At 38.3% G+C, this 12391-nt stretch overlaps 1 protein-coding gene across 2 annotated transcripts in view; it reads left to right on the top strand.

The window, feature by feature from the left end:
* The window catches only part of LARP4B (La ribonucleoprotein 4B), a 102073-nt gene extending 92626 nt beyond the window's left edge, over window positions 1–9447 (top strand). For both annotated transcript variants that reach the window (XM_088445443.1, XM_088445441.1), the window contains 4 exons: window positions 3427–3591; window positions 5249–5373; window positions 5633–5741; window positions 5847–9447. In XM_088445443.1, coding sequence (XP_088301569.1) covers window positions 3427–3591; window positions 5249–5373; window positions 5633–5741; window positions 5847–6137 — 690 coding nt within the window. In that variant the 3' untranslated portion in view covers window positions 6138–9447. The remainder of the gene's footprint in view (window positions 1–3426; window positions 3592–5248; window positions 5374–5632; window positions 5742–5846) is intronic.
* Window positions 9448–12391: the final 2944 nt, after the last annotated feature.

The following is a 12391-nucleotide window of genomic DNA, read 5'->3' as shown; positions in this document are numbered from 1 at the left end:
CTATTACTCCAGCCCACCAACAGTTCCTAAGTTTTACTGTTCTACAGCAACATTACCAGTTTTGGGCGCTGCCCTTTGGTCTGTCAATGGCCCCTCGAATATTTACCAAAATAATAGCAGTTATGGGGCCAACCCCAGGCGCCAGGGAGTCAGAATCCTGCCATACCTAGATGACCTCTTAATATTGGCACATTCACCGGCTGTGTTACAACACCATCTCCAGCTGACCATTGCCTGCCTGCAAGCACACTGCTGGCTCATCAATTGGAGAAAGTCCTCCCTCTTTCCCAAACAGCGGATGGTACATCTCTGTGCACTCCTGGATTCTCGAATACAAAGGATCTGCCAGTGGACAAAATTTTGGCACTGCAATGGTGCGTGCACAACTTGCTCCACAATCGAAGGTTATCCATTCACTCTGCAATGCAGGTCCTGGGGTCCATGGTAGCCACCTTCGATATGGTGGAATACGCCAAGTTCCACTCCAGGCCCCTTCAACAACTGATTCTGATTCCTGGTGGAATGGGCAGTATCATCTGACCGCGGTCCCAGACGATCCTCCTATCTACTGAGGCTCGGTTTTGCCTCTCATGGTGGTTACAGATGTCCCATCTGGGCAAGGGTCGCCCCTTCTGGTTCCAAATTGGGAACTTCTCACTACAAATTCCAGCGTTCGTGGGTACGGCGTGGTAACCTTTTATCATACCTTTCTGGGTCGGTGGACAACCCAGGAAGTACTCCTGCCCATATACACATCTGGAGCTTTGAGCAGTGTACAGAGCGCACACTCTGCCGCGAGATCTCCTTCAGGGCAGACCAGTCCAAATCCAGCCCAACAACGCGACTGCGGTAGCCTACCTCAACCATCAGGGAGGCACGTGAAGTCGAGCAGCCATGCAGGAAGTAGCACACATCCTGCTCTGAGCTGAACATAATCTCCCGGCAATCTCGGCAGTGTTCATTCCCGGAGTCCTCAATTAGGAAGCGGACTTCCTAAGCCATCAGGATGTACATGCCGGAGAATGGGTTCTACACCTGGATGTCTTTCAACTCCTGGTGAACAAATGGGGCCTACCAGACGTAGACTTCATTGCCTCGTGTCACAACCACAAAGTCCCCTGGTACGGGTCCAGGACTAGAGACCCCTCAGCAGCCTTCGTGGACGCTCTGGCAGTGAAGTTGGAATTCAATCTTGCATACCTCTTTTCTCCGATCTCCCTGCTCCTGAGGGTTCACCAAAAATTCAAGCAAGAAGGCGGTACAGTGATACTGATAGATCCAGCCTGTCCCAGGCGCCATGGGTTCACCTACCTACGGAGTCCCGCCATATACACTTTTTCCACTTCCTCTATGGCCGTAATTATTAGCGCAAGGTCCTTGCCTGCACCCGGACCTACCTAGTCTGTCTTTGACGGCGTGGCTTTTGAGTCGTCCCTCTTAAAGGCCAAGGGTTTCTCTCGCTCTGTGGTCCAGATTATGCTTAGGGCGCGTAAGCCTCCTCAGCCCGCATCTATTAGAGTTTGGCACTCTTAGTTTTAATGGTGTTCCCCCAGAGACTGATCCTACGGTTTATAGGGTTTCCCGGTAGACTTACCTTTTGTTAACACTTTTTTTTTTTTTTTCCCGAGGGTCCACAGGGCACCCATCCTAAGCGCACCTGGCTTCATTAGGTATTTTTCTCTTGGTCACAGATTCCCTCATCTTCTGTGATAGTGTTTCTTGTGTATACTGTTCATCCTTATCCTCTTTCCTGCTCATGCCTTGGGTTGTTCACAGAACTGATCTGCCTTTGGCTGGGGGCGGGGTTATATGTAGAGGAGGCCCGGGACATCATGGGTGCTAAAGCTTTAACTGTTTGGTGCCCGGTTAGCTCCAACCACCTACACCCCGTGGTACCCCTGTGGACCATATGGACCTTGAAGAAAAAGTTAACAGAGGTAAATCTGTCATAACTCTGATTTTTTTGCCGTATTACTTTCCGATTTCCAATGTCAGATTACTGTGACAGCATACATTACATGCTGCAAAAGCTTGGCCTTTATCGATCTATGTGCCTAAATAGAAAAGAGAAAGTATTTTGTCAATTTTTTATTTCCACCACTGATATGATATTCCACTGCAGGTGTTTTAGGCCTGTTTATTGAAAGTTTCTGCAAAATTGGTGATCATGCTTATGACCGTCTGACATTATTGGTATAACTTTATATTTGAAAATATGCAAAAACTCACTTTTCATTTCTGTTCTTTGGTTCCTGCGCTGTCTGACAGTAATTAATTGTTGGTGAAACTCATTGGGGGGGGGGTATTTGGTTCTCAGAGATGTTTGCAAGTATTGTCTGAACGCTGGCACCTTGTGGCATTTATCGCCAATTGTCTCTCAGAACCCATAGTGGTGCCTTGGAAAATTAGTTATGGTTTTAGGGATGCGCTCAACTAAACTGACTAATGCCAATAATCGAATTCCCTCCCATTGCATATAAAATCTTAATACTGTATTTTATTTGCTTTTTCAGAGAAGGTAAAGGGCAGTTGTCTAAATGCAGGGAGTCCGCCAGTCTATCAGGAATCGGTTACATCAGTAAAGGAACTAAGAATCCAGATTATCATTTCCTCAAAAACTAGCAGAGTCTGCAGTACTTTGTCTGAATGTCTTTTGTTCCTCCAGCACTATCTGAGCTTTGTGCTTAAATTCTGTTTCTGGTTCCTTGCTTATTGATTCATTGTATTCTAATGAATATAGGGCAACTACTGTAATTGAAATAAGAAATTTAAAAACTCTAAGTGCTGGATTTTTTTTTATTTTATTTCATTAAAACAAATATATTAATAGTCACTGGTTATGTACCTAGGAGGCTGGCTCTGCTAAAACAGCTGGCGAAAAATTAATAAAATGCTGCATAATTCTCAGTATTCTATAGATCAATAGAAACACATCCATGTAATTGTCTAAAATAATGACATTAAATAACATCTAAAACCCATTTTAACAATAACCACAAAATTCTATCCAGCTTTGGCATGACTACTAGTAAAGAAACACATAAGTCATCCAGATCACAAAGAGGTTCCCATACAGTGCTCATTCATAAAAATAAATCTCAGGAAAGGAGACTGGTAGAGAGAGAGTTGCTAGATGTCTTGGTTACGTCCCATTTTTGTTACTTCAAAGTATGGCACCGGACGGGGCGATATCGCGTATTTCTTCCTGTGTCAGGGGATTCTCTCACTGCAATCTCTTCTGTCCGTTTCTCATCGCCCAAAATGAAATTAACTCTAAGATATTTAGATAAATGTTTTACTTCACCAATAGTATTGGTTACTGAAAACGTCATCAAGAATTTATCAGCTACACTGATGTGCAAGATAATGTAAGAGGTTGCCCTGTTCATATCTTACCCAATATACAATGTATTTCTTCTCTTTCAGAGAGGTCAGACACAGTCTCCGCCACCAATTAAGCCTCCTTCGCCTAGCTTTGAATTGGGACTTTCTAGTTTCCCCCCTTTACCTGGTGCTGCTGGTAACTTAAAACCTGATGACTTCTTTGAGAACAGACTATCTAGTTTGGTAATAAGCACATCAAAAGATAAGGTAAATCTATGTTTAGGCGCAGCCAGCAGCATGCTGGTGTGTACAACACCTCCTTCTCTTGTATTTGTATCATCGTTTCTGCGGCCTATAAATGTTTAACACTAATTTTGTACATCTATATAATATATATTTTTATAGCCATTTGGAATCATTGTTGTGGTGAAATGTTACTGAGCTAATATATATCTTCAAACTACAGTAATCCTTTAACGGTCAACAAGTAAATTGGTTTGTATCAGTCTTGTGCAAGTTAGACAGATTATTCCACTGTTTAGTGTTAGTAAATAGCCCCTATAGACTACAGTAGTGATGGAGACAGTGACAGACTGAAAAAAAGCTCTTCAGCAGAGAGCATAGAAGAGACATGACAACCAAACAATATATTTTGAAAGAAAAAAAAAATCTAGTAAACCGTTCTATCTAAATTTACTTTTAATTTTAAGCATGTATATATTCACAAGTTCCACCTTGTTTGCAGCCCTCAAGTATAATACTGCATCATGATTGTCACTTCTGCCTGTAAAATGAAAATAAATTGGGGAATAGTTTTTCTTTGTTTTGTTTGTTTGTTTGTTTTGGTGAGAAAAGTGCTTCTCTGGCCCTAAAGTCAGTTTGTAATATAAATTTGAATTCCACAAAGGTAATTTTATTTTATTTTTTTAAATATTAATATAATTGGACAGGTGTAATATATATTATAAACACAAATCCACTGGTTTGTCTCAGTCCATGTACTAAAAAATGTGGCTGAATTCAAATGTGAATAGTAACTTACAGTTATATAAATTCATGATGACCCCACCCTCTTTTTAAGATAAATTTTTAGTACTTGTAATCTCATCTCCTTATAAAATGTATTAAAACAGGTGTTCAGTTTAGTAAACCCTGAAGACTGATCTGACTAAAACCATGACAGGTGGATAAGGCCAATTGTTTAGCAGACTACACATGTTATGTGCTGTTCCTTCTATCATCGTAGCAGTCATTATCCTTTGTACGTGATTGTGAGCATGCTCTGGGATGATGATGATTAGTATCTGTAGAATGTTGTGACACTATTAAATTGTTCCTTTTCACTAACCAAGCAGCTACTCAGTCACTACTTATATTCACCATTAGTCTAGTACTAACTCCTAGGGAAACTTGTTTAATTAACAACACAGGTTTAGATTCCTCTTCCAGAGAGTTTAACGGTTAATATTTGCATTTTTACTGTGTTACAAATAATTCTTATCAAGCATAGATTAACACATTTAAAGTGTTCCTGAAAATGTAATGATCTGACCATTCAAATGCAGAGGGTACATAATAAAATACAGCATGTACAATAAGATCTTTGGGCTTCGTTTATACCCCAAGTGCAAACCCCCTAGCTTTCTCTTTTGTGGCTCCCTCTTTTAATTTGATCAAAATCATGGTGTAGTGTCACACACAAAATTCTGTATGTGGTAGACTCTGAAAACAATAGCTCTATCTTTCAAATTAAATAAAAGTGTTTTTACTTTGGCTTATGAACAATGCAGTTACTAAGCAATGTTGCAGCACTACAGAAACCACCTGTCTGTTTGAAAGGCTTGTTCTAGGGCTACATTTTGTAAAAAATGTTTTTGTTTTCAGTTTCTACTGAGTCTCCACTTTTTCTTGTGCTTTATTATAGAACATAAATGTGGATGCAAGTACAAACACTGTCCCCTCTGGAATCCCACGGGAGCCCTTATTGCCAGTCCCTACTGCACTACCAGTGACTTACCAGAGTCCTCCTTCTCCATCGCATTCTCCTGAGTAAGTGTACTCATTTTCAGTTTGTACTCAATTTGTATATTTTCTGTTTGCAGTCTGAATGATGAAGGGGAAAGCTTATCACAGTGCAAGCAGCCAAACCATACTCTAAGCATACCCTAATAATTATAGCTTCACAAATGAAGACATGAGTTTTGATCATTGCTCAAAATCTCAATCCCATACAATTCCAGTGATCAGAGCGTTTTATTCGTACTGTCACTTGACATTTTAATTTGTGGTTTTTTGGGTATTTTTTCAGTGAAACGAAATTAGCGGATGTTCCGCAAAGGGAATCTCCAACTATTGAAAGGATTTCAAATACACTCAGCACTGCTAGTAAATCTGTTCAGGTCAATGGAGCTGCTACAGTGAGTACTACTGAAACTACTGTTATAGTCACACATCATTGGATGGCATTGTTGTGCATATTTTGCAGATGTTTATGTTTTTCCCAATTGCTTTCTATTTAACAGGAATTAAGAAAACCTAGTTATGCAGAAATTTGCCAGAGAACAAGCAAGGATGGGTCTACCCTGCAGCCTTCGAAAGAACAGAAGCAGAATGTGCCTGTTTGTGTGAAGGAGGAAAGAAAGGTGACTGACACATCCATAGAGAAAGCCAGAGAGACCCCTCCTACAAAGTCAAACCCAGGACGACCCAAAGACCAGAGGAGACTTTCAGGCCGTAGATCTCCGCCTCCTCCTTTGGCTATTGGAAAACGTGGGCATAAAGAACCTGGAAGCCCCCTAAAATCGCCACAGTAGAAAAGGGGGAAAAGGCCAGGGGAGAACTACATTCACACGTTAGCGGTCATGCCATGCTTGTGTATTTTAAATCCGTTGCTGGATAAGCGTGCGTAGCCTTGGGCACTTGTAATGATTTCTAAATCCAAATTAGGTTTCAGACAATATGCTCCACTGAATCTATGGCTTTTGGCACTCAAATTGATTTGCTTCTCAGTTTTCAAGGCAAGAACTTTTCATGTCAAAATGTACTTGTTACTGTGTAATTCACAGTTTCCTTTCCTTTTATGGGTTAGCACTAAAACTACCAGAAAGAACCTGGTTACTAAAATAGTAATTTTCTAAAATTAAAAAGCAATTTTTTTTGCTTAAACACGCATCATTCTTTGCTTTGTTTTTTTTTTTTTTTCATTATTTTATTTTGTTATGAATAACTTGTCCTTTGAGATTTACGTAGGAGCAAATCTTACCATGAATAGTGCCTGTATTTGTTTTTATGTGCTACTAGCACTTGTCCAGCGACACATTTGTGAAACACAAGTTGATGTAATCGATAATTTCAAAGCACATTGTTCTCAACTATTTAGAGAGCAGAGTTCGAGCGCCAATGCTTTCTATCTCTGTTTCATGTAGGTTTTCATTTGCCCTTTACAACTATAAGTCGTTTGGGATGTATTTTTTCCTTTGGCCCTTGGATTCTAGAACACATTGCTGCACCAGGAGTAACTATTTAGGTGACAACTCCCAGTTACCATGAACGTTTCCGTTTTAAATTGGAAAATGGTGGGATAATTCATAGGTTTTTTTTTTTGTTTTTGTTTTTTTTATTCATTCTAATAATTCTGGAGGGAGATGTCCATAAACACCTTGGGAATAAAGGTTTATTGCAAGTTGTATACAATAAATACTTTTTGAAGGACAAGGATGCACTAAATTTAGCACGTTTCTAATAAAGAAGAATCTAAATTATTTTAGTTTGAAATGTGTAAAGTTAAAGTATTCGGAACAGCGGAACTTTGTGCTGTAGGGTACAGTTTATTCCAAGCTTGTCTAATTTTTTTTTTTTTCTTTTTTATCCTTACATGCTGCCGGAGGTACCTGCAAAATATATTTGCTGGGTTTAGGCAGTGAGAAGAGTTAAATAGTTGGGGTATTTTTTGTTTTAGGATTTTTTTTTTTTTTTTTGAAGACAAATATTTCCATCCAATATTTAAAGACTTGAATTTTATTTAAACTTGAAAATGACTTTGCCTTAACTTTTGTATAAGACAGCTTAGATTTAATTAAGTCTGACCCCCCTAATGGGTTAGCATGAGTGAAATACAAAATTACTTGGGTTTCAGTGTGTATCTCTGTTATGACTGACCCTAGTAATTAACACTGTTGTACAGGAACTAGCAACAGTTTTTGTAATATACCTTCAAGATCTCAAACATTTGATCTTTTTTTTTTTTTTTTTTCAGATTGTTGAATTGTAAATGCAAATAGTCAATACTGTATTAAATATGTGCACTTGGAAGTGTGTGCTTTGCTTGTACAGTTGTAAATAATCAGAACATATAAAAAGGTACCCTACGAAAAATGATAAAAAATTATTGTTCATATATTATAAATGTTGCTGTTAAGCTGGATGTAGATAAACTAAATGTTGTGGTTTCCATATTTCTTTTACCTACTTTATTTTTTCCATATTTTTTTCTTTTTAAACCTGGTGTGTTGAACTGACCTTGCCTATTTACTGCAAAAGGGAGATTGCTAGAGTCTTATTTGAAGATTAAAACCCTCATCTATTTCATCAGTCTTGAACTATATGCTGTTCACCACCATTGAAGTATTTTAATAATTTTAAGGGACAGTATGTATTCTGTGACTCTTGTAACCCCTTTTGTTTTTGGTAAATCATGACAATGTTTGGCTACTAACTTTTTTTTTTTTTTACCATGCAAGCATGCAGGAATAAAAAAAAAAAATATTCTGAATTCAAAAAACACCACTTTTGTTCCCTGAGCCAGTAACAATTGTAGTTTTGCATATTAAATGTCATCCACTTTCCTCCTTTTAAAATAGTATTTTTTCATAATCCTGTTTTTTTGAGGATGTTTTTTTCTTTTAAATAAAGGTTATGCCAAATTTCTGTCAAATTAATAATCTATCGTATATATAAGAGCATACAGCAGTATGTCAAGGAGTATTTTAAACATTTCTCACTATTCCAATAAAGTGAACTCTTATCCTTGCACATAAAATAAACTTAAATGTATGTGTGAAATTCATGATATCACTTTTGTGCTATCTACAGAATGAATATTTTTCCCTTTAGTTTCATGCGCTACATTTGAATGCATCTTGGTTTATTCACCTAAAAACTGTTGAAACACTGCCTGTGTTAAGAGTATTGTATTGTTGTGGCTACAATAATACAGTTCAACTACTTTTAAGTATGTGGGGTTTTATGGTGTTTTTTTCCCCTCTGCAAAAGTTGCAACACTAAAATGATACGAGTGTTCATTGATCTGTAACTACTGTGTGCATCTACAATGCTCTTTTAGATAGTGGAACTATATTGAAACACTGCATATTTTCTCTGTAAGGAGAATGCATAAATTTGCCATATTTTGCCAGCCTATGTAATTCTTGTACAATCCCAAGATTTTCCACATATACTGTATTCAGTACTCTTAAGAAAAGAAGAAAAAAATCTGGCTCACTTGTGATAAATGAGTTCAATTTTAATATATGAACATAAATTGTTTCCAGATGTAACAAGTGTTTGATTTATGTTTTTAGTTTTGCTTTTTTGTGTTGATTTATATATATTTTAATGTGCTTTTTAAGCCCGGATAGAATAACATTTCAAATGATTTCTAGAACTGCAACTTGGAGGCAGGATGGAGTTTCACTATTTTAGAGGTGAAGAATTACTGCATTGTACAACTAATTCCTGACTCTAATGGGTGTATAAAGCAACAGCTTAGCGCAATGGTACATATCTGTCTATCTACTTTGTTCAGATGGTTAAACTTATTTATGTATTGTGAATCTTTTACACTACCAGCTGCAGATAGTCGACTTGTGACTGTGTAGCTGTGATTACATGAAATAGAAACATCTGAGGGTTTTTCACTTTGTCCTGTTTCTTCCATTAAGACTGGAATCAAGCATATGTGTAAAATATTGGTAATTTAAGTTTTTTTTTGTGACATACAATGTAAAAAAAAGTCTAATTTGAAAAAAAAAATGTAGGTTATGAAAAATAAAGATTTAGGCACTGTTACTTTTTTTTTATTCTCTCCCCCTCCCCCCATAAAAATAAAGGCTGTTTTGTTTTTCATCTTCCACGGATAATTTACTTTTGCATTGTAATAGAGATTCGATTTTTAATGTATTATGTGGTTTAAGGAGTGGACATGTAAAAATGTGTCTCTTGATATGGAATTGCACATCAATCACACTCGGGTATGGCATGGTATATACTGGCATTATTCTAGTTTTTATAAAACAGTATTTGTAAAATATGGGGCTAATAAATGCAAGGTATCACTTTTTTGCTGTTTATATAAAAAAAAAAAAGTAAAACGTATTGTTGCTCTGAATATTTTACCCTCATATTTTAATATAATTATTAAAAACTAGGATAATGTTAGTATGTACCATGGCATGTTTAAGCAGTGTATCTAATAATGCCATTAAATGAAAGGCTGTATATAATAATCATATACATGTACATTATCTAGATTCTATAAATTGATGCCGAAGAATTTACCTTTCACTATAGACACAGTTTTTGCCTTGTCCAATAATAAATGAACTTATTAGTCATAAAAATGTGTGATCATCATCTAATAATGGTATACTACCTACGGTAACATTTTAAAAAAGCAAAATTGGAGTTACAAAAGCTCAATTTGTACTATTCCAAATCATGCCGTTGTTACACCCACATTCTAGCAATGCCAAATGCTTTCCAGTAGACCAGATATATCTGGCCACCAAATTAAAACTACTGTGAAGTATACAATAGTACAGTTTGTAGGCATGGCTTATTATAAAGGAGAATAATCTCATAGATGCCTTTTTATATTAGAGGTTAGTGTATTTGGCTCTTTCCCTCTTGCTGACAGTACATATCCTTCTGCAGATAATTTACTAGATTAAATGTCCACCTGGTGTGGTGGCTGAGCGATCCGATACCCAAGTGTCAGTGGTGACCTCAGGTACCAGAGCCTGTTGCTTATTGTTTCTGGACACTTTATCAAAATGAGTGCTAAGTGTAGGTTGGTATTTGTAATAACATGGGTAAAAAGAATACTGACTGCGGCCTCTCCATGTCAGTGGTCTGATCTTAGTATGAGATGGTGCCATGGGGTAAATTAAAAACACTGATATTCTGTAACTCAAGGGTAGCCAACCCTGGTTCTCGAGAGCTTCCCTCAGTGCATGTTTTCCAGGTCTCCTCACAGAATCACAAGTGACATAATTAGCTCCACCTGTGGATCTTTTTTTTTTATTTTTTAAATGTGTGAGTAATTACTACAACTGTGCACCAGCTTAGATGGTCTGGAAAACGTGACCTGTTAGTAGCTCTGGAGGCCTGGGTTGCTACCCCTGCTGTAACTGATTCAGTGTTTTATGGACTCCCTAAACCTTGACACCCTAAGTAACCTGTCTAGATAGGGCTAGTGCTACCATTAGTCAAAACAGTGATTTAACCAGGATCTTCATTCAGTCAAGGGAAGTCCAGGCCTGCTGCAAGGTCCATAGATTTTTGTGAGCAACTCTGCACACATTGAATCACTGTGTGGAAGGACTATGGAAACATGCTTTTTTTCCCTTTTCTACTTATGCTGGTTTTCCCTGTATAATGCACTCATGTATTCCATTTTGAACAAATATGTAATAGTGATTTTTAAATTAAATGGAAAAAAAAAAGTCTTGCACAAACCTAGCAAAACTCTGACAATTTTGCGCTCCTTGAGTTTGCCTTAATACCGCGTGTGTTATGCTTTGGCTGAAATCCCCCCTTATGAAGTGCACTGGCCCAGAGTAGGGTTTAGTTTGGGATGGCAATAATAATAATAATGTATAATTTTAAGGCGCACTTTGTCATGGTTACAGGTTTTTCATTCTCTGAAAATGAGTTTATTAAGTATGAATATCTAACCTGTTTTGGGTCTCTCTAGAATTCCCCAGTAATAATTACTTGAATGCTATGTTGGTATGAACTAATCATCAAACACTCGGCCTGTGTCAGATGTGTATGCTAAGGCAATCGCAGCTGCGATGCAGAAATATGCTTATGCGTGCAGCCGCCAGGAAATCAATTGAGACACCCCCCGGCAGCTTTGCAGATCCAAGCAAGTGTGTACAAACACACAGTAGTGGTCGCAGACCCTCCAGTTATTGACCATCTGAGTAACCCTATGGTCGTGCAGAATGGCTGTGGGAACTGAGACTAGCACCAATTTTTCAGTGTATGTGATTGCAGTAGTATGCTGAGATGCCCCATAAACATCCACGACACGCCTGCGTTTTTGCTGCCACTCCCCATAACTGCCCCCCAAATGGTCCCTGAATATCAATCACTTTGCATAGAAATACTCACTGCAAGCGGCATCTGTAAGGTATCTTGGTGCGTGCGCAGTTGCTCAACTGCGTAAATATCGTCATTGCATCCACAAATCAGACCCACACCAGTCCAAGTTATAAAGCATCACACACACTTTGCAAGAAACTAAGCATGTGCAACGTTTGAAGTGTCATAGAAGACTTAAGACACTGACCTAACCACCTGATAATTTGTGGTGTTCTTAATCATGCATATTTATTTCATTTAAGTTACTTGTGTATAGGCAAGCCAATTCCAGGATTAAAAAAAATCTGGGATTTTAATCCTGGGATTGGAGGCAGTGGCTGCAGCGCAAGCTGTGCTGCTTTCTTCAGTCTGGGCAGATGCTGCCCTAGAGCCTCCTACGGCCGTGTGGCTGAGTGTGACATAAGGGTCACGCTGTGCAGTGCCATACAGCCACGCTGTCAGATGTGCAACACTGTGTGACTAAGAGGAGGGTGTCTGAGGTGCCTGAGGACTGGAGTGAGAGAAACATGGTGGGAATCTGAGATGGGGCAGTGTCATTGCCTCAGCCTGGTGCTGGTGCCTATGCTGGGGAAAAGGGGGACATGATGATGTAAAAGTGTGCTTGTTTTGTTTAAATACATATATTCCTGTCCTGTATGTTGGGGCCATGAAAGGTTTTCTTTTTTTTTTTTTCCCCTGTGGG

Source organism: Taudactylus pleione, unplaced genomic scaffold, assembly GCF_031769625.1.
Source record: "Taudactylus pleione unplaced genomic scaffold, aTauple2 ptg000380l, whole genome shotgun sequence".
NCBI classification, from domain to species: domain Eukaryota; kingdom Metazoa; phylum Chordata; class Amphibia; order Anura; family Myobatrachidae; genus Taudactylus; species Taudactylus pleione.
Note: the sequence above shows the minus strand (reverse complement) of the source record. Positions and strands in the feature narration are given on the sequence as shown.